At 49.1% G+C, this 22,605-nt stretch overlaps 1 protein-coding gene across 1 annotated transcript in view; it reads right to left on the bottom strand.

Moving 5' to 3' along the window:
- Positions 1-3,608: 3,608 nt before the first annotated feature.
- The window catches only part of LTF (lactotransferrin), a 28,722-nt gene continuing 9,725 nt past the window's right edge, over positions 3,609-22,605 (bottom strand). Inside the window, exons 5-17 of the mRNA XM_059160702.1 lie at positions 22,164-22,311; positions 21,555-21,610; positions 19,750-19,928; positions 19,102-19,276; positions 18,376-18,530; positions 17,108-17,198; positions 16,073-16,120; positions 15,419-15,574; positions 13,691-13,832; positions 8,127-8,194; positions 6,325-6,509; positions 5,223-5,412; positions 3,609-3,815 (exon numbers count right to left, since the gene is read on the bottom strand). Of these exons, the coding sequence (XP_059016685.1) occupies positions 3,781-3,815; positions 5,223-5,412; positions 6,325-6,509; positions 8,127-8,194; positions 13,691-13,832; positions 15,419-15,574; positions 16,073-16,120; positions 17,108-17,198; positions 18,376-18,530; positions 19,102-19,276; positions 19,750-19,928; positions 21,555-21,610; positions 22,164-22,311 (1,628 nt within the window). The 3' untranslated portion in view covers positions 3,609-3,780. The remainder of the gene's footprint in view (positions 3,816-5,222; positions 5,413-6,324; positions 6,510-8,126; positions 8,195-13,690; positions 13,833-15,418; positions 15,575-16,072; positions 16,121-17,107; positions 17,199-18,375; positions 18,531-19,101; positions 19,277-19,749; positions 19,929-21,554; positions 21,611-22,163; positions 22,312-22,605) is intronic.

The raw sequence follows: 22,605 nt of genomic DNA on the forward strand, positions 1-22,605 counted from the left end.
TGGAGGAGAGGAGACGATGCTATCTCGGGGCGAGGGAGCATGACTGATGTTACGAGCTTCAGCAGCGGTCTCCCTGGAGGGCATCTGTGCTCAGACATAAGTGATCCTCCCTTAAGAATTCGGCATCTGCTCTATCTTCTGTGTCTGCGGCATCTGGGCGGCTATACAGGTGGGCTCCTGCCTACGCACCCTAATGAGGGAGACATTGGACCTGAAATCCAGCCCATGTCGCTGAGCAGACCGTGCTCCCAGGCAGGAACCTGTACACACCCTGGGAAAGAGGTACCTTCCCTGGCTTTCGTACAGGCTGGCAGGGCTGTCCTCTGACTGCTCTCTGGCCAGGCACCATGAAATTCTGATGCATTTTCCTTGGGCCATTTCTCTGTCCCCTGTCCTGTGTGTGGGCATGGTCTGCGGCCAGGACAAACAGGAAAGGGGGTTGTCTTCCTCTGGGACCAAGCTCGGGGGCAGAGGGAATTTGAGGAGCCAGGCAGAGACAGCTACAAGCCAGAGCAGGGCTGGCGAGGTCTGGCCAGGGGGTAGAGAGCCTAGAGAAGCTACACAGGCTGGAAACCATGCAGAATGCAAGGCTCCGGGCTTTCCCTTGAAGCCTGTGAGGAGTCAGGGGTCGGAGGAAGTGAAAGCAGGGACACCAAGCCGAGGCCACCCTCCTTTCAGTGTGAAAAGAAAGTGGGGACCAAAGGTCACGTGGCAGCCCAGGGCTTGCGCTCGGTGGGATGCCCCCCAAGTGGGAGAAGAAAGGAGCATCCGGGAAGTTATGGAACTGAAATGTGCAGACTTCCCATTTCTGCGAGAATTCATGAGTGCGAAGCTCGAAGACAGTTTACTGCGGGTGCAGTTTCGGGGTTTGTGTGTCCCTGAAGATCTGAGACGCACAGAAGGAGGGATGTTGCTCTAGGCTAAGACAAAGTGCACACGTTGGTTCCTTCTCATGACTGGAGGCTTTGACCGCCATCCCAGCCAAGCTGAAGCAAAGAAGCTGGTGGGCTGTTTCTTCTCTTCTTCCATCTGTCCCTGCCTTACTCCGGATTCTCCACATCATGTTTCTGCAGCGACACCCTCCCTTAGGACTCAGATAGCATGCCGTGGTACCTATCTCCTGCTCTGCAGAGGGCTCAGGGTCCCACTCCAAATTTCCACAGGTTCCTGGAGCCTCACCCTCTTCCGACCCCCTGTCACCCACATCCTTCTGCTCCCTCATTACTGGTCTCCACCTTTCATTCCAGAAGTAGGGATCCACTCCCCACATGCTCTCCCCAAAGGCAGACCTTGTCCTGATGGGAGATGGCCAAGATGGGTCCAATCACTGATAGTATTAGGTGTCCAGGATAAAGTATCCTGGCCAGCAGGGGCAGGAATTGTCTCCATGATGACATTTTCTTTTAGAATCTGAGAGGCTAAGGCCCATGGGTCCTCTCTGAGTGGATTTTCCACCATCTCCACATTTCCCTCACCTGCGACCAACTCTAAGTTCCCTTATTCATCTAGGAGAGTGAGTCAACTTGATTGAGTTGGCTCCAAACTCTTACTCTCAGGGTAGAGGGCTCAGTTTTCTCAACCCCTGTGGCCGCCTACGACCATTTCTTAACATACCCTTTGCTTCCATCCTAAAATCCAGACTCAACTTCACCCATTTATTTCATTCTGGCTCAAACACTAGAAATGACCTGGTTCAGGCCACAGTGTTCACAACCCAGTGGGACTGTCCCTTCGGTTGGAAGAAGCAGGTGGCTTCTCACACCCAAAACCACAGCAGAATGGTAATTTGCTCACCTTCTCTACATTTCGTGACTGTGACCCTGATGTACAGATGTTCCTGTGTGTTCTGCTGACAACACTAAATCTCAGAAAAGAGAAGGACCAGAGCCTTAGGGTTGAACTAAATGAAGGTACAGCCTCAGGCACAGAAGTGAAATAGAGTCCTATGGCCAAGATGTTCACTGCTCCTTCCCACTGGGCCTCTCCCTATGGGACATCATATACCCACCTCCTCGACGCCGCGGCCACCCGACTGATTTAGGACAATGAAGTGATGGGAATGACCATGCTGTCGTCCTACAGAAGCTCTAAAAATTACGGTGAGGCACCCCTCCCCATCTCTCTTTCAGCCCGGGTCTCAGAACAAAGACACGAGCAAAAGAGTTGCTGGTGGAAAGACACGGGTGTGAGGCAGAAACAAGAGATTGCTGTTTGATAGAACTTAGCATGAGCTGATGGCCAGAAAGGGTTTTTCACTGGTGGGGCTTTAATTTCTCCTTTGTATCTTATTTATACGAGAAGGTTCATACTGTCCAAATGTTATGCCTTGCGGGGCTCGTATAGTAATGAATGTGACAACAGAATCAAATGTTGCTCCCTGAAAAATGTTCTCAAGTTCAGTGAGGAGGGACGGCATATCTGGACCATAATTCATAGTAGCAAAAAGTGAGTTTTCTTCCAAAGCCTAGGGGACCCTAATACATGTTCTTTCTTGGCAGATTTCAGAACCTGGTGGAGGCTGCAGCAAAGCTACCTACCCATTGGTGGTGGTCAATGCTGGCCACCCTTGTCTGGCGGCTGTTTTGTCTTCACCCAGTTGGCATGCGTTTGCCTGTTGGGTCCAGTGGGCTAATGGAAAAACTGAAAGCCAGAGAATGTTCCCTTCCTGAGGAAGAATTAGCAGTCTGAGAGAGTGGTACCTGGCCACCACTGAGCTCCAGTTTCTGGAAGAAAGTCTGCATTAGCAGCTGAGACCTGGTCATTTGGTTCTTTCATGGGTCAGAAGGAAAACCCTGGAGAAGAAAGCCACAGGGGAGGCACACTTCAAGGACAAAGCACGGGTCCTCCACACAGCGGGGGAAGGAAGCCGGAGAGGAGGATGAGTGGAAGCTGAAGGAACGGGGTTCGAGGAGCGGCCCCGGGCTCGGGGAAAGAGAGCCGGAAACCCTGAGAAGCTTGGTGGTTTGGGAGGGCATGGGCGTCCTTTTCCAGAACCAATCGGGAGAGAGAACTGGTTAGAACCCAGTCACAGTGGGATACAGAGAGAATGAGAGAGTGGCCCGACCAGCCCACTCTGCCTGCTGAAGGACGAGAGGGCAGCCTGCTTGAGCCATGCTCTCCAGAGCTGGGCCAAGGAAAGTGGGGGAAAAAACAAGTGAATGGAGGTTAGCCGGAGGTGGGGGGGACGATAAGGCCAGTCAGAAGACAAAGGGACAGAAGGCTGTTACCTCTCCCTATGATGCCTGCATTACTTGCACATTCGCCGTACCGACGTATTTTATTTAAAATTACCAAACACTCCAAAAATCTTTGTGATATCCAGTTTCTTTCACATCTTAGGATGCCTTCATTCCTACTCCCTATTCCCTCCCCCTGGCCTAGAAACACACACATACACAAGCACACACACAAACAACCATGTGAACAACCAGCCGATGCCCTTGGGGAAACCAGCTACCGGGCCTGTCCTTTGCCTCCAAGAGCCTGTGGGACAGAGGAGGCACAGGGCCTGGAAAATGCAGAAGGAGCGGTCCAGCTGGCCCAGCACCTGACCAGACCCATGATTTCAGCATAAAATCTAGAAAAGATGAATGATGCCTTACAAGGAATGAAAATCGACAGCCTTTCTCATTTTATTTTACTGCAAGGATGATAGCACGGGGTTGGGAAAGCAGACGACTGGCCAGGGTGCGAGAAGGCCCAGCGCTCCGGGGAAGGGCCGGGAGCAGCGAGGGGCTGAAGCGCCTCAGGAAGGGAGGCCAGGCCATCTTCTGGCGGGTTTTATCTACTCAGGAAGGCGCAGGCTTCCAGAAGCGCTGTGGGACACACCAAAGCAGGAAAGTCAAAAAAACCGATTTCTTTTTTTTTTTTTTTAACCAAGGTATCAGTCAAGGAGGGTACTGAAACACAGACCTTCCCCTGCTTTCTCCCACCAACCTGCGGCCCGTGCTTGCTCACCTTGGCCCTCTGAGCCTCCTCCTGATGGTGGCCCCTTGGCTCTGGGCCTCACTAACCAGGGTGACTTCCTATCCTCGCCTGAGTGACACAGGCCCCACCCCCTTTTGCCTCTAATTGACTCAGCTGTCACAGTCAAGTTCACAAGGCACAGATGGTCCTCGGATGGGAGCCGTCAATGCCCTGTCTTCATGCAGATCTGTCCACAGCGGCGATCACCTCCTCATGCCCTTGGGCACTGACAAGTACTCCCCGAGGCCTGCTTGGTGTGAGGCACTGTGCTGAGTGCCAAGGTTCCTGCAGGGATGCACGGGCCCTGTCTTCAAGAGGCACACACTCTGGAATAGCCCTGCAGCCTCTTTCTCAGAGCGACAGGAGTCCTCGAACCACCTGATCAAATTGCCCTGCTAAAGAACAGCGGTGGTATTGACATTGGGGCCCGGGCAGCCCTTGGTTGACTGGGCTGTTCTCTGCTTTGTTCAGCAGCAACCATGGCTGCTGCCCACAGACACTAGCTGCACTCTCCTATGTTGTAAGAATCAAAAATACCTCCAAACACAGCCCAGTGTCCCCTCAGTAGGCGGGGTTGTGGGGGACACAGCGCCTAGCTGTGAAGGACTGATACTAGAGCTTCTGGGCCCCACCCCACCCTGGAGCCCCCACCACCCCGATGTCTCCAGCTGTCGATGAGGTCCCAGGAACCAGATTCTGGGCGACCCCATGCCCAGGCCAGGTGGTGCACATTGTAGTGTTAGAATCACCCCTGGGATCTTACGACACTCAGCAGTATCTTACACGTGTTCTTCAAGGAGCAATCATTTTTCAATACATTTTCCTAGCTAAGATGCTTTCTAAGACTTTGTATTTTCCATGGCTGGCATTTACAGTAACTGTCTGGAGACCAGCATTTGTCCTTTCTGAATACATACATGTATACACACACATACATGTATGTGCATGTACGTGTGTATAAGCATATATACATATAGCTACATACATGTACACACATTTCATTCTTCTGGATAAAATGTATCATCAGTTTCTAAAACCCAGGACGGGCCCTCAGCATTATAAAAATTGAGCATATTACTAGTGCCTGATTTTTCCCTAAGTCTTTCATCTTGTCAGTGACACCGTAACTTCCCAAGGCAGCAGGAAAGCACATCGCCGTGACTTTTTTATTCCCATCTTCACTCCCAAAATGCCACCCAGCCCAGCAACCTCGCCACCCTTCCCACGTGCCGGCTTCCCCGGGGTGTCGCACTTACGGGAGCTCGAGCACTGTCTCAGATTACCAACAGCCGTGACGTACGCTGATCCCAAATATTCTTGATACGTGTTTTTGCCCTGGAGTCTGGCCAGGCACTCCGTGTTGTCATTGAACAGAAGGTTTTTGGTCTCAGACAAGAACAAGCAAAAGTCTCTTGGGCACTTCTCGCCGTTTCTTCCAAACTGATTCTATAGTAACAAGGCAGACAGTAAGAGAGTAGCCGAGGGAAACAGGAGAATGTAGAACAGACACCTCCTCCGTCTAGGCTCAGCCCTGGGAAGCCCACAGAATGAAAGGAGCTGAGTTCTGGATGCCTTCCACCACTTGGCTGAGCCCCGCCCTGCCCCATGTCCTCCAGCAGCCCATGCCCCACAGGGGACAGACACACCAGATAAGGACTGCACCCCTCCCCTACTTCTGATCTCACCTCCTGCCATCTTTCCTTCCTTGTCCATCTGCAGTCTCTTCCCCTAAAATCTCTGGGTGGCTAGGTGACAGCTGAGGATTTCTGAGAACTCCCACAAAAGCTGATCACCTACAGCAATTCCAAGAGGCCAGCTCTCGCAGACAGGCAGTCTGCATTGGAAATCATCTCTGTCCTTGATCAGGTCACTGCCTTGGGCGGGTGGGTCACTCAGCCTCATCCGAGGGGCAAGAGCAACACACCTCAGTGATGAACCCATCTTACCAGCATCAGTGAGCATGCCACAGTGAGGTTCCTGTACCCATTATTACCAGTCTGGGGCCACCGTCTTTACATCACACCTGGACATGAGGTGTTCTAACACAAAATCTAGATGCTCTTAAAGAGAATCACAGACTTTAAGGAAATTGCACGGTTTCCTGCAAACCACTTCCCAAAGATAGCCTTCAAACTACAGAAGTTCTGGGTGTGTTCTTTCTAGAGATTATGCGTGCGGACGCCTCTGTTTTTCCCATCACTGAGACTCTGGGCAGCTCCTCAGCGTGAAACCAACTTCATGCAGAGGGACGGGAAAGATGGGCTCTGGGCGGGCTGCTTCCCCTCTAGCGCTGTGACTACCCCGCCTCACAGCAGCCCGTGCAGCTGAGAGATGACAGGAGGCCCTGGCGATCCACACCTGTTGGTCAAGCAGCACCTGCTTCAAGTGTGTTGCCTTCTCTTGCCGAGATACCACACCGTGGTTCGGAGCCATGGCCAGGTGGCACGTCTGAGCCTCCGTCACGGGCTTCCGGGTGCCATCGAGGCACAGAAGCTCAAAGTCCTCCATCTTCAAATCCTTAGCCCAGGCCTCAGGGTTCTCACCTGGGGAGATAAAGAAAGGTGGCATCAGCCATGGGGTTGCCCCCCTCAGTAAAGGTCCTTTCTGGGTCCACTGGCTTCTCCTGAAATGCACACATGTGGGTCACAGTGACACGAGGGAGAGGGAAGGAAGCTGTCTGCACAAGCTATACAAACTCCAAATATAGCAGACGTCAGTGCTGTGTCCACACTAGGGGACAGGATCCAGGCACATAAGGGAGCAAAACCCTGACATGCTCTACAATGTGGACAAACCCTGAGAACATGATGCTCAGTAAAAAAAGCCAGTCACTAAAGGCTACGGGATTCCATTTTTGTGAAATGTCCAGAACAGGCAAATCTACAGAGACAGAAAGCAGACTGGTGGTGGGCAGCTCTGGAGGAGTGGGGAAAGGGGCAGGAGTACTTTCTGGAGTGTTCTAGAGTGTTCTAGAATTGGGCTGGGCTGGTGGGTGTGACGCTCCATGAATGTGCTAGAGATCACCGAGTCACACATTTGGAATGAGCATATTTTTATAGCATGAATTGTATCTCAACAGAGCTGTTAATTTTTTTTTTTTTAAAAGAACACCCTCCACTTGTGCCCTATTTTCCAGTGATTTCTAGAAAAGGAACATCTGGTTTATGTTCAAGAAGAAATTGTTTTCTCCTTCCTTTCATATTCAAAGGCTCTTAGTGTATAACCAGACAAAGGATAGGAACTTCTGTAAGTTTATTGAGTATGTTCCATCGATTTAAAAAAATAGTTGTAAAATCCCAAAGAAACTTACACCGTAATCTGACATCGCTCTAGGATAACGAGCGTACTCTTATCGTGGTAAGCACTGAGTCATGTACAGTGATTGTTAAATCACTATACTGTACACCCGAAACTAATATCACACCGTATGTTAATTACACTTCAGTAAAAAAAACCTGACATCCATCGATCCCCAGAGATCACTTGGATTAACGCTTCATAAGTTTGAAGTAGAATTCTACACATGTCTGTGTATGTGCAAACACAGATCCAATGTTCAGGCCCCTGCTTCTCTCCTTCTACCCTATCTCCCCTCAAAAAAACAAAAACCAAAACAAACACTTTATCCGCTCTCTTGGCTCTATTTGATATTGAGATCACTCCAAGCTTTTATGTCTGCCTTGGGGGCCAAGTAGGGGTTCGGAAGAAGGCTACAGTTTGGAGGGAGACCCGATGGCTCAGGGTGCAGAAGTTGGCAATTACTATTCACTATACCATTATCGGTACCTGCCTGTGATTTTGTCCCCCCAAAGACTCCCAAAGAGTTTCCAGACAGAGGGCTCACATGGGTCTGAATGAAGGCCCCTTACTTCTTTTTTTTAAAACTTTGCGACAGGGAGATGGTGTACTTCTGTGGTTGACTAGACAAAGCCAGGGAGACATTTGCTACTGTGTATGGCTGGGATGTGTGTGTGTGTATGAGAGAGAGATAGAGAGAGGGAATAGGGTTTCAAAATCAGTGTGACACTCACAGACATACCACGTGGCATGATTAAGTAAAGAATTTTGCAAGTAATTGATCCAAAGCCTCGAAAAGGTCATAATAACTTCCCAATTGCAAATCTGAATCCTGAGACGCGAAAGGGAAACACTTGGCTTACCATTCGTGTTCTCCAAGACAGTGACGTCTTTCACAAATGCCACATCTCCAGCCCTCTCCGCCAGGCACCTAGAATGTTCCGGAAAATAAACACATTGCCACAAACGAGAAACGATTAGGGTTTTTATAAATATGTGTAATATCGATTCCAAAAACTGGAACAAGGGAGTAAACATGGAATAAAGACAAATATTTCCAGGAACATAGAGTTTAAAATGGTAGCTTGAACACATATGTTCATGAATCTTCCCTGCTTCCAGAGTCCCAATAAAATGACATTAGTGAAATTGATGGGTTTTGGGTTTCCTTTTTTTTTTTTAACTTTAATGAGGTTTTTTAAGCTGTACACCATGAGTCAGGGGAGGGCAGGAGGGGAAGAGAGAAGGTAGTACTGACAACTTTTGGAAGGCGGAGAGCAAACCAATGAGTTGTAATTGAACCAGCAGAGCAGAGACAGCTGTAAATGGAAAGGGGAAGAGAGGGAAGCCCAGAAGAACACTGATGTGTGCTACAGAACTCCAGAAAGTTCATCAGTTAGAAGTACCAGGCATCACTAGAAGTACCAGGCATCACGAATCTGGCTGAGACAGGAGGACTGGATAGAGTGTGTATAAACATGGCTTATGTGCCCTTCTATTCCATTTGGATGGGAGATGGCTCCGCACACCCCACCCTCTGGCAGAAGACTGAAGGCTTGTTCACAAGATATCGAACCTGAATTATATGAGAGACAAAGAGCCAAGCACAGTGGAGAGCAGAGGCCCAACACTGATGTCAGAGAATGGATTGAAAACCTATATTCTGGAAGGTTAAATCATAACCTCTTTCCCTGACTCAGCCTCCCAAGAAGCATATGGGATGATTCTCTCTCTGGAAAAGTTGATCAATCAAAAAAAAAAAAGTCCTATAAATTTCAAAAAAAAAAAACAACATTCCTATAGATTCTGACATGGGGATGCCCCACAGTGAAATGACACGAATCAATTGCCCCATAGGTGAGCCCCATAACCAAGCCAAGACATGGCACCTGATGCAGAACTCACAGTCATTGTTTGTGTTTATTCTCAAATATGGACAAGTGGCCAGAAACTACTGGATCTTTGGAATAAAAGCTGGGAAAAAATGTAGACTGCAAAAACTTAGTTAATTATGCTCAGAAAATACAGAGACAATACAGGAGAAGGAATAAAATTTTTTTTAAGATTTTATTTATTTATTTATTTGACAGAGAGAGACCACAAGTAGGCAGAGCAGCAGGCAGAGGGGGGGAAGCAGGCTCCCTGCTGAGCAGAGAGACCGATGCAGAGCTCAATCCCAGGACCCTGAGATCATGACCTGAGCTGAAGGCAGAGGCTTAACCCACTGAACCACCAGGTGACCCTAAATTTTTTTTTACTACAATGAATATCGCTAAAGAGATGAAAGAAATTGTAGCAGTCATAAAACAAGAACAAGAAGCTCTTAAAAATGAGCAGTCAGAATACAAACTGTTCTTAGAAAGTAAAACAAAAATCATTATCAAAATTCTCAAAAATGATATAATGATTAGGTCAAGCTGAGGAAATACCCCAGAAACTGGAAGATAAAGAAAAGCAAATAATAAAAAAAAATAAATAAGAAGAAGATGAAATGATAATCCAAGAGTCTATATTTTAAGAATTAAAAGAAGTTTAAAGAGAAATCAGAGAAAAAAGGGTAGAAATTATCTAAGAAATAATGAAGTAAGATTTCCCAGAACAGAACAACTTGAGCTTTTAGACAAAAGAGGCCCACCAAGTGTCCAATCCAAAGGTTTAAAAGGAGACTCACATAAAGAAGTATCAGTGTGAAGTTTCAGAACATTGGAGATTTTTTTTTTTAACTCAGAAACTTAAGAAACTTGTTTTCAAAGCATCTTACTTTCGATAAAACCCCAAATGAATTTTTCTTAAAAAGTATTTTTCATTCATTGTTCAATCTCTATAAATTTAGAGAGAAATACACATTTAAAGGAGAGGCATAGGTGTCTGATTTCTTTACTCTTCACAAAATATTCTTTGTGTCGACCTGTGTGTCTAAGATGCTTCCTCACCCTCCTAAAGCTCATTCTCTCAGAACAAGGATGTTACAAATAAATTGTTGAAAAATCGAAAATACTTCTTTTTCAAAACGGAAGAGTCACATACAAAGGATGGGGAATCTAAAATGGTAGATTTCTCAACGGAAATTCTAGATTTAGAAGACAATGGATTAATGTTTTTAAATTTTTGAATTTGTTGTAGTTTCTGTCTTTCTGTTACATTCTGGATAATTTTTTCACATATATTCCTTAATTCTCTTTTCAGCTATGTCTAAGCTGTGAAACTGTCCAATGGCATAGATAGTTTCAAATGCTATGTTTTTTTTTTTTCCTTTCCAGAAGTTCAATTTATTCTTTTAGAAAAAAATACTGTTTTTTCTGCTGGATGTTGCTTCTATAACTTTCCCCCTGTGTGTTTGCTTCATACTATTATAGTTACTTCTGACTGTGTACTTCTCATTGTCATCAAGACAGGATTTGGCGGGCACCTGGATGGCTCAGTGGGTTAAGCCTCTGCCTTCCGCTCAGGTCATGATCTCAGGGTCCTGAGATCGAGCCCTGCATCGGGCTCTCTGCTCAGTAGGGAGCCTGCTTCCCCATCTCTCTCTGCCTGCCTCTCTGCCGGCTTGTGATCTCTCTCTCTCTCTGTGTCAAATAAATAAATAAAAGCTTTAAAAAAAAAAAAAGATAGGATTTTTGAACAATCATTGAGGCCTATCTTCAAGGTGCTGTCTTTCAGGCAGGTTTCTAGAGGGACCACTAGTCTGGGACCACTTTTAAAAATATTTATGAGTTGAGGGGCACCTGGGTGGCTCAGTAGTTAAGCATCTGCCTTCGGCTCAGGGTCATGATCCCAGGATCGAGTTCCCCGCATCGAGTTCCCTGCTTGGCGAGAAGCCTGCTTCTCCCTCTTCCAATCCCTCTGCTTTGTGTTCCCTCTCTCACTGTGAATCTCTCTGTCAAATAAAAAAATAAAGTCTTTATATAAATAAATAAATAAATAAATAAAAAGATTCATTAGTTGAGAATTTCTGGACCATTCTAGGGGATAGAAGTTTGAGCTGCAAATCCATGCAGGAGGGGGCTCATGCCTTCAGTTTTTCCGGGCTGGTGTGCATTCTCCTCCGTTTTCCTCAGCATCCAACAACTTGATGCCCTCAGGAGTAGGTGAGGAAATTACTTCTGACTCACTCCTACCTTAAAGCCGTATGTAACCTCTGTGTTCAAGTTTGTCACGACAGGTAAATATCCTCAGGACAAAGTGAACTCTTATTTCTCTGAATTCCTAGTCTCCCTTAATAATCTTACTACTTTGTTACTTATTTGATATTTTTAAGAATGTGTGTGCGTGTGTGTGTGTGTGTGTGTGTGTGCGCGCGCCCGTGTGGACTATTCCAACATTTTTGCTTGTTTTTAGTGAGAGGATTGGTCAAAATAGCTAATGCTGTCCTTTCCCAGACAGGGAAAATCCTGTCAAAATCCCTAGGGAGAATGTTTTTCAACCGACACTTAGTCATTCAGCCAAACTATACATCATTTCAAAGGTAGTACAAACACATTTTCAGACATGTAATCTTCAAAGAACAACAATGTCCATTCAGCCTTTCTCAAAAAAGATGTGTTCTGTGCCAACAAAGCCAAGAAAGCAAAAGATATGGAATCCAGGAAACAGGCAATTTAACATAAAATATTGTGAAGGGAAATCCCAGAATGACCATCAAGGGGAATCCAAGGACGACAGCTGTACAAGAGGCATCGAGAACACCAGTCGGGACTTGGCCAGAGCAAGATTCCCCAGCATCTGATGAACCAGAGCCAGTATTCAGTCTGGGTATGTATTGTTAGGAGGTTTACACTACTGACTACGGGTTTTTAGATGAACTAGTGATTTTTTTTAAGCACATTAAGCAAAAAAACATGATGCAAAAAATGAAGCAAAAAAAAAAAAAAAAAAAGAAACAATGAAGCAAAAAAATGAAGCAAAAAAAAAAAAAAAAGACACTTATTAACCCTAGAGTAAACGAAAACTTTGTACTGTAAGAGAAGTACAACCTTATTACACCACATATTTGATATGAGAATATTTACATATTCATAATAACGTAAGCACTGAACATGAAATAAAAATATGTTGGGTGCTAAAAGGTGAAATTCGTGCTTGTGAGTGGAACAGACACAGGAGTTGCAGGAGAGGCTAGAACTTCTTCCATAATGGAAAGTCAGCAGAAAAATAGCTGAAAAGTGAAAATTAAGAACCAGCAATATAAGAATGTTAATTAGAAATGTAGCCATGCTAGGACTTCTGGGTCCAGCTTTCAGTTTAGACAAAAGACAAAACATTTCCTTCTTGAATAAAGAGGAAGACTAAGGTGTAGATGTTTCCAATGGAATAATACCTTCCTGTGATTATAAAGAGAAAACCACATGATTCCTCTGGGTTTTTCTCAGTGTCTACTCAATATTTCTGAGTAGAATCACATCACAGCTTTTCTATTTGCAAATCCTTAGTCTTTTAAAGATATTCTCATACTTTCACAAAATATTTTCATAAGTCACTCACACGATAGTAAAAGTTACATCTGTATCGTCCCATTGTGGGAGAGAAGGCTACTGAATTTATATATGAAAAGTTCAAAGACCCCATTTTGGCCACTTTCCTTGTCAGATCCATGACGCCATCTGGTGGTGCAATATCCTTTTTTTTTTTTTTTTTTTTTTTTATTGGCTCCACACCCAGCGCAGGGCCTGATGCAGGGCTTGAACTCACAACCCTGAGATCAAGCTGAAATTAAGAGTCAGACGCTTAACTGACTGAGCCACCCAGGAGCCCCAAGTGCAATATATTCTTGGTGAATAGAGAAAAGGGGATTGGGGAGGACCCCTGAGAAGCCGACCTCTGTAGGAACGGGGTTGCAATTTTGAATTATGGATAATTACTGTGGATCACTAAGTGGTTAAAACTGGTGAATTCTAAAAACGTATTTTTTGGTTTATCTTTCACTTTCTTGTGGAAAATAACAATGCACTACTGCTTTGTCTTGGCCATTTCTAAGGCTGAAATCAGAGAGAAAAGTAAACTGTGAGATATAAGAACAACCCTGATGGGGGGTGAGGGTGAAGAGGGTGGCGGCTACAGGAAAGAGAATTCTTGCCCATAAAATTGAACTGTAGAAAGGACTTAAGAGGCCACAGACACGACCCATTTGATTTTGAGGAGAATGACGCTGAGGCCCACTGAGGCTGACTCGGGTGCCAGGCCACAGAGAGGGGCCCGGCAGAGCTGAGGTCATGCAGCCCCAGGGCAGCAACCCCGTGGCAGCCTTGGGAAGGAGTGGAGGGGCCCTGATGGGTGCAGCCCCTTTGTGGGCCCACAGGCCGCTCCTTGGCTCTGCTGTGACAGGCCGTGTCTCCGTGTCTGCCTCCTTAGAAGCGCATAGTCAAGATGCTGGAGGATGAGGTATGAAAAACAAAGCCCCACCCGGGGCAGGCTCGGCTGCAGAACTCACCTAAAAGCCCCAGTGTAGCCAAAGTATCTCTCATTGTTGTTGGGCGCACACTTGTGTTCACCCTTCTCGTCGCCCACGCACAGCGCACAGAGATTGGACTTCGGGTCTGACCCAGGGGCACAGCTCTGGCTAAAGAATTCATCTGGAGAGAACGAACACAGGAGTCAGCGCTTCCCACCTGAGTCGAGATCAGAGGTCTCTCCACCCAGCAGGCCATACAGCTTGGGTTGGGTCCATTCCACAGCCTGGCAAGGACACCACACCCTCGATGTCACACACCAGCTGGTGCTGCCACTCACAGAGGGCCCAGCAGAAATCAGAAGAGCTTCACACCGGAGGCACTGACAGGAAGTCTGCCCGGGGGCTGGAGAAAAGGGTCCGGTACTGGGCAGAGGGGCCCACTGTGACACCCTCGGGCTGAGACTCAACTGATGAACTTGGCAGTGACCCACAGCCAAACCTAATGGCCGCCCTCCAGGATCTGATGTCCCCTATCCTCAGAAACAGAAACCCTCCTTTTTACTTGGGCATCCGGTCCATTAGAATAAAGACTGGCCTTACCAAATGCCCTGTGGCTAGTACAGAACTCTCCAGCAAGTTCCTTAGAAACACCCTTCGAAGACGGATGGTCCAGATTTTCTCCCCTTCTCTTTCCTTCTGCACACAGCCTGCCAAAGTGGGCACCCGGACTCCAGTTGTGACATATATGGGCCATGAGGGGACCTTGAGCACAGCAGCCACACAGATCATAGCTCTGTGTTTGAAGCCCAGGCTCTGACCCTGGGAGCTTATCACAGTAGCTCCGGACAATCTAATCTCTGGGTTTCACTTCCATGAGAAAGAAACCTCTGCTTTGTGGAAGTCTCTGCTACTTGGGAGTTTTCTCTCCTGGCTGCTGAACTTGATCCGACTAACCCCCCCTGTGATCTGACCCACGTTTAGGAGTTAACATGGACTTGTATGGGTGAAGGCGAGAGGGCACGCTGGGGACGAGAAGGTCCTGCCTCGATGAGCAGCTAGCACCCATTATCCGACTCATGCGGGCCCTGCCCCTGGGAGAGCCACACCATGTGTCAACCTCCACAGAGGCCCGGGGAGCACCTGCTAAGGTCCCCTCTCCCTGCTTGGAGGCAGCCACGGGGCTGGGAAAGAGCCCCATGGAAGTCTGCCCGAGCCGGGCTCCCAAATCCACTCAAAATGCAGCAGCGTCCTCCTTGAGGAGACACCTGCACGAGAGGCAAGCCCCGGTGAGGACATGCCACACAGCAGGCCCACAGCAGGTGGGCCACGGCCTGCACATGGCGGGGGGAACATGGGGCATGCAGGGAGAGAAGGCCCCAGAAGCAGGCAGAGCCAGAACCCTTGAGCTCTTAATTTGGTTTCCTGGCAGCATGGAGGAAGTCTGTTTCCTAAGGCAAACAGGTGCCCTTCCCCAAATTAGGAAGCCAGCGCCTAGGAGAAATTTGGATGGAACACTTCAAAAGATTAAACAAAATTCTGTACTTCTCAGAACCTGTATCTATTCTTAGGGTGCAGAGAAGCTGACTGGTCCTCCAGTTTTTTATCTTGGGGTGAGGTGACCCACTCCTTGCTGTCCAGTCTGCCACACAGACAACATACCGACCCCAAGAGAGGCCTTCGGGCCACAGTCGGCCCCGCAACCCCCCTTCCCTGAGGTCCCACAGCTCAGCGCACCTACCCACGCACGACTCCCTCAGGACGCCTTACCAAACTTGCAGGAGCCCGTCTGGTTGAAGAGCAGGCCCACGGGGATGTTCCAGCCCGCGGTCCTGCCCACGGCGGTGTGGCAGGACTTCCTGCCTCTCAGAGAGTTCCAGGTGAGACTGGGGTCTGATTTCCTGACAACGGCCACAGCAAGGTACCCTGGAACAACAGAAGAGGGGTGGGTGGGGGGCATCTGGCATTGGACTTGAGCACAGCTATCTGCAGCCAGAGCCAAAACAAGTCAAGGAGCCCCACCAATCAGGGATACCCCCCAGATATCTGGCCACTGTCGGAAACTTAAGCGACTGTTCTATGTGAAGGCGAGACCGATCTAGGCTATGAAAGGAAGAAGACAAGCCGAGCCTTTAAGCGGTGGCTGGGGACCTACCCTGACCCAGCCATACGAGATAGGGATGTAACCACCCTCCTGCCCTGCGATCAGGACACATTGAGCCATTCTGAAAGTTCTCAGCCAAGTGTGAAGGTCAGCAGAACATTCATTACCATTACGCATCTGTGAATTATATGCATCTTCGAAAGAACTTCAGGATTCTCCAGCTGCATCCCTTTCTCTGAGTTTTTCTAGAGCTCCTGCCATCCCCCCCTCTGGCAATGAGGACTTAACCTCCAACCGGAAAGGAACAGATTCCAACTCACCTTCCGCCGGTCTATCCACACAACCTGCGTCATTAACGTCCTGTGATTCTGAAAGGACAAAAACAAGCAAAATGCCGTTCAACCCTGAGCTTTGTGGAGAAGTCGCAAACTTTTTAAAATCTCAACGACACAGGATCAAATCCGAGGAGAAGGGACAGTGCAGCAGCCCCGGGCACCAGAAAGGCATCCGTCCTTGTGTTCGCAGATGCTCGCTCACAACGGCCACCAGCTGGACGTGACCCAAATGCCTCTCTGCCTTAGGAAGGACAAGTAACTGGTCGAGTCACGGCACAGAACACCGCACAGCCACGAGAGTCCATATCCTTTGGAGGAACAACACCAACGGAGCACCGAGCGAGAGACGTACAAAGCACATGCCTCACATGCAAGGTTTAAAATCAGGCAGAATTGCTCTGTGTTGTCCGAGGTCAAGGGTCATTACCCTGGCTGGAGTAAGGGGGCTGGTGGCAGGAGGGCACCCAGGGCCACGTGGAATTTGCTGTGTCTCGATCTGGGCACTAGCACACCAGGATGTATCGGTTTGTGAAATATCACTGAGTTGCACGCCTATGGGCATTTTTCTGTATGTATATTATACTAAACTAAACTCTTATTTTAAAGATTTTATTTATTTGAGAGAGAGAGAACACAAGTTGGGGGCTGGGCAGAGGGAGAAGGAGAAGCAGACTCCCCCACTGAGCATGGAGCCTGACACAGGTCTCAATCCCAGGACCCAGAGATCATGACCGGAGTCAAGGTCAGACACTTATCCAACTCAGCCCCCCAAGTGCCCCTAAAACCTTTTTTTAAAATGAGAAGGAAGAAGCCAATCCGTGCCAATCTATGCTCTGTCCATGCTCGATCCATGATTCTCAACACAGCAGGTAAAAGCCTCTTTCCTTTACCCTTTCCCCCCCGATTCTCCAGTTTGAATGCATCCCCCATCTCAGCATCTCCACCTGGACCCCACCCGGTGGGCTTACTCCTCCCATGGCCCAGACAGAATAAACCAGAGAAGACACTCCCCCAACTTACTTTGGTTCTCTGCCAAGACAGGCACCAAACCACACTTGCCCGCAACATAGATAAGTCCTCCATCCAGGCTCAAGGCATCAGCTTTTCCTTTCTGCAAAACCAAAGCAAATCGTCAGCAGCACACAGGGAGGCTCTCTATACGTCGGAGAATGTCAGGTGTTCCGATAAAGCAGCAGAAAGAGACAGGGGTTTGTGTGAACACAGCATCCAAGGAAAGACTATGTATGGGCACTACTGATTCTCCACCAGCCCTCTATGCCTTTCAGGCTGTCACTTCCAGCACAGATTTTCTGTCCTCCAAGCACTCTTGGGACACCCTCCCAAACCAGCTTCACTCACGGAGGAAATGCATGCGAACAACCGGCCTGGTCTGTTCTCATCCCGTTGGCACCACACTCAAAGAGCTACACAGAAGCTGTTCCACATGGGGGAGCCTGGGTGGCTCAGTGGGTTAAGCATCTTCCTTCGGCTCGGGTCATGATCCCAGGATCCTGGGATCGAGTCCTTTGTGGGGCTTCTCTGTTCAGTGGAGAGTCTGCTTCTCCCTCTCTTTCTGCCCCTCCCCCTGTTTGTGCTCTCTCCCTCTCTCTCTCTCTCAAATCAGTAAATTTAAAAAAAAAAAAAAAAAAAAAAAAAAAAGGTCATTTTGACAAATGAGCCAAAATGACTGATCTGCCTCATCCTGGAAATGAACAAGCCTGCACTCCAACAATGGAACATGGATTCATCAAGACTAACTCCCTCTTTGGCTCAGTAATAATTTTTTTTTTTTGACAACTCTCCTAAAAATAACTGGAGACGTGGCTGAAGATTTCAATTCAGGGATGGGGCACCGAATTATAGATAATAATGAAGTAAGGGGACTAAGCAGAATAGGATCATGGCTAAACCAAGCCACAGACACAGGAAAGATACCAAAACATCATTTTTAAGTGTTTTCAGAGACTATGTTCACGTGGGAAAATGGCCACGACGTATCGGCAAGTGACAAGGACTCAAAGCCTACGGAACAGGTGCAATCCGGGATGCACACGTGTACCCAGGAATCCGGGGGTAGGGAGCTCTCAACCCCTGAACCGCGGTGTAGCTCTGCTAGTGGTGTCCGACATGCTACCTGTCTAGGTTTCCTCGGTCCCCTGCAATAATTGCGACAAAGCAGGCTTGGGCGGGGTGGGGAGGGGGGTGGAATGGCCACCAGAAGCAATTCTGAACGGAGCGCGCAGCGTCCCGGGGCCCTGGACCACTCCCGGCAGAGCCCGCGCCCCTACCATGACCAGCGCGATGCAGTCCTCGCCGCTGGGCGCTGACTCGCAGCTCACGGTCCCGCCGCTCGCCCGGCTCCACTGCTCGCACTTGCGCAGCTCCTCCGGGCCCACCGCGCACCACGCCACCCGCGCGCGCCGCTCTGCCGTCTCCGAAGCCTCTGCTCACGGGAACAAGGCCGAAGTGGGGTCCAGAGCCCAGCGGGGACACCCTGGCGCTGCCCAGCGCCCGCCAGCCCAGAGAAGCGCCCGGGCACCTGCTGCCTTCCCGCCATCCTTCCTAGACACAACCCCTTCTCCAGGCGCGCTCATAACCGGGCTTCTCATTTCCGTTCCTTTGGAGACTTCCCGGGTTTCTAATCCACCCTTTGAGCCTTAGTGCAATAACTCGTCTAATGTCTCGGTCCCATGGGACACAAGCTCCAGGACACAGAGACAGTGGCAGTCCCAGGAGATGGCTTAGGGGATGTTGAGCCCATCCTCAAACTCCCCTTGGGCAGTCACCACTTGGTTGACAGGACACTGGCCTCTGCCTCCAGTGGAGAAGTGACCGCTCTAGAGCAGGGCCGCACTGCCTGAGAAGGGAGTGCAGGGTCCTTCCTGGAAGGTCTCCCCGGCAGTTTGCAGCCCCTGCTGCCAGCCTGCCTCCCCACCCCTCACCCCCCTACTCCCTCTACCCCTCCACCTCAACCCCCAACTTCCTCACCCAGGTCCTGCCCCGGCCTCACTCACTTTCCTTCAGGCTCTGGAAGGCACTGATGAAGTTGAAGCCAAGGTACAGCTCAGAATCTATATTCGAGGGGATCCTCAAAAACCCAAGGGTGGAGTCTTTGAACAGCAGATCCTTCTCCCCTGCAGGGGAGCCAAAGAGCTGGAACGAAGATGACTTGTCTTTCCCAAACTTTTCCTAATTCGGGAAGAATAAGAATCACAGTCTCAGTGTTAAATAGAGAGGAAAGGAAAAATATCAGGTTGAAAAACAGCATCCGGAGCCCGGGGATGATCCTTGGTTCTGTTCCTCCTGCGTAGGGACCAGCGCCTTCCCTGTGGCAGGAGTTCTGCTGTGGCTTATTTCTTAGAAAGCTGCTAGGGTCCCAGCACCTTAAGGTCCTGAGAATACTGCCCCATCCTCCCTCTGCTTCTGCTCCAGCCCACGAGACAATGTTCATCAGTAATGCTGGAGAGATCTTGATTGCTTCTGCTGTCTAGAGCACCGCCGAGGTAGGCAGTTCCCTGAATGTGTCACCTTTTGGGAAGAGAGGCTGCAGTAGGACTTCTGGAACAGCAGGAAATTAGGGAAGGAAAGCACCTCCCCACATAAATCCAAGGAGGTGCGGAGGGCCTCCAGGGATGGGGGTGGGGGGGACGAGGGGTGGATACCTGTGCCTTCTGGAGAAGCTCCCAGATCAAGTCCTCCTTGCCATCCACACTTCGGGCCACAACAGCATGAGAAGGGATCCGGGCCAGGTGACAGTCCTGAAAAGCGTCCACGGGCTTCCGAATGTTGTTTAAGCAAAGCAGTTCATACTTGTCCTGGTCAGCCTTGTTTGGCAGGTTCTCTGGAGGAAGGGCAGAAGTAAAGGGAAGGTCAGATGAGCCTCGTGGAGGCACTAACCATGAGCTTCCGTCAGGGGAGACATCGGAGGCACTTTACAGCACTGGGCGGTGAGAAAGGCAGTGGATTGCTCCAATGCCCAGAAAGCCTCGGGGGCTAGCCCAGTGTTCCTCTGGGTCAGACAGGCTGCTCCGGGATCAAGACTGCTGCCTGGCTGGTCAAGAAGGCAGAACCAGACCCCATCTGTTTTCATGGCAACTCTGCCCAGAAAAGGGCCAGCTGGCAGAGGTAACCCAGGTAGCCATCCCGGGGGAGATGCCTCACCCATCTCTCTAGAAAGAATAAAAATTACAAACACTTTTACGGCGAGAGATACAGTTGAATCACTTCCCAATGCTGGGTGCTATCTAAAGAAGGGGAAAGACTGTTTTTATGAGGGAGTTCAGCCCGATTTGGAAGTGCTGATGTATCTCGTATATACATCGCTTCCAAATATATAAAGTGACAGGAACCTGCCCAGCTCCTCTTATGAGATTAGTACAACCTTGATCTCAAAATCAGAGAGAAGTACAGCAGAGAATGACAGCCCTCTTGTCTTTATGAGCATAAAAGCATCAATCTCAAATATACATTAGCTAATTCCGTCTAACAGAGCATCTTAAAAAACTAGCAGATCAGGATTATGGTTTGTCAGTTTATCCCATTAACAAAAGAATGGTCAATCATCCAAAAAGCTAAAGCAATGTATGCCATTAATGGAGAAAAGGAAGAGAACCGTGAGATCATCTTAATTTTAATAGATGCAGAACAAGTATGTGTATGTTCAACATCTACTTGTGTTTGTTTTTTTAGTTTCAGAAAACTAGTAGTATGGAGAACTTGGTAAAGTTCTTGACCTTGACAGACGCCATCTATCCCAACAACTACAGCAAAATCCTACTAACAGAAGAAAATGAAAGCATTCGAATCTGGTAGACACATTCCATGGAGCATTCCTCAACAGACAGAACCACTGAACTAGACAGACCCAAAACACAGATACATCTCTGGAACGAAATGCTGGGTGGAAAATCTGGGCAGCAGCATGGTTTCTAATGCTGAAACGTCTGCGGTCTTAATACGCCAAAATACAAGGGGCGCTCTGCATTTTGCAAGACCCCATACGTCTCGAAGGACCCGTGTCGAGTACCACCGCGGGGCTGTCTAGGAGGAAAAGAAAGGCAGTGGGTATGGGGGATTTAAGAGAAAAGGATTGTTGGGGCGCCTGGGTGGCTCAGTGGGTTAAGCCGCTGCCTTCGGCTCAGGTCATGATCTCAGGGTCCTGGGATCGAGTCCCGCATCGGGCTCTCTGCTCAGCGGGGAGCCTGCTTCTCTCTCTCTCTCTGCCTGCCTCTCTATCTACTTGTGATTTCTCTCTGTCAAATAAATAAATAAAATCTTTTAAAAAAAAAAAAAAGAGAAAAGGATTGTTTAAAAGAAGAAATAAAAGAAAATAAAAAGAGGCATGTCCTGTAGGGAACCCCAACAATAGTGTGCTAAGAGATGAGGCATCCGATTAGCTCAATACTCAGAATTATGGTAGAATAAAATAAAAGGAGCGAGTACCCAAGGCTCTCCTCTTGCCTCTTACCAAACACTGTGCTGTCCCTGACAAAAGCCACATCTCCAGCCCCTTCCTGCAGACACCTGTGGAATGAGAAAGCAACGGAAGGGTCAGCACGAAGCGGCCCTCCCCAACTTCTTCCTCGTGCCTCCCAGGGAAACAGGGTCCCGGGGTTTGTCTCCTGTGGGCGTCCAACCCACAGTGGTCAAGGCTCTGAGGCTTTGGGGCACCCCATCTGGGGAGGGAGCAAGAGCCACGTCCAGGTAGATGGTGAAGAAGAAGGGCTCAGGTGCTGGCCAGAGACCACCCCCCTCATCGCCTGTGTTAGGGGCTGAAAGGGCAAAATGGGTCTTTCTATATAAAAGGGTTTGAAGACTCTACACCAGAAAGTAAAGTCTGAGTATCTTGAGGACACCACCAGACTGGTGTAGGGGTGAGGGGCACCATGGGGGAGTCCGGGGGTGGGGGCTGGAGGGGCACGTTCGCCGGGCAACGTCAATGCCCTCTTTCTACTAAGTACTTCTGTCTACACCGCAGCGGGCCCGGCCAGCAGGCTGAGCTGTATTTGGGGCCAGAGAAAAGGCTTCCTGGGCTGAGGACGCGTGGCACTCAGGAGAAGACGACCTTCTCACTCACTTGAAGGCACCAGAGTAGCCAAAGTATGGTTCCTTGGAGGAGCAGGCACATTTATTTCCCCCTGTCCCCGCACACAGGCGACATAGGTTGGGGTACCGTTGCTCATCCACGCAGGGCACGCAGCTGGCGGAGAAGAATTTGGCCGCAGCTGTCAAACACAGAGAAACAGACCACATGGGGTGAGCCAGCCCAGCCACAGCACGTCACACCCCCCTGTGTCGCTCCTGTGGGCAGAGAGCCACTTCCTCTATCCTTGCTGGACAACCTCTTCGTGAGGCTGGGAGCTCAGAGATGCCCTTGGCCGATGGCAGACTCAGCTGCCTCCTTCCAAGGGCTGCTGGTGCAGAGAGACCCACCTTGGGCTCATCACACGTGTGTACCAAGCGGCCTGTGTGTGCAGCTGGGCTGGAGATCCCCGCCAGAGAGGGCCCTCCATCCCCCA

This window comes from Mustela lutreola, chromosome 2 (assembly GCF_030435805.1).
Source record: "Mustela lutreola isolate mMusLut2 chromosome 2, mMusLut2.pri, whole genome shotgun sequence".
In the NCBI taxonomy this organism is placed as follows: Eukaryota; Metazoa; Chordata; class Mammalia; order Carnivora; family Mustelidae; genus Mustela; species Mustela lutreola.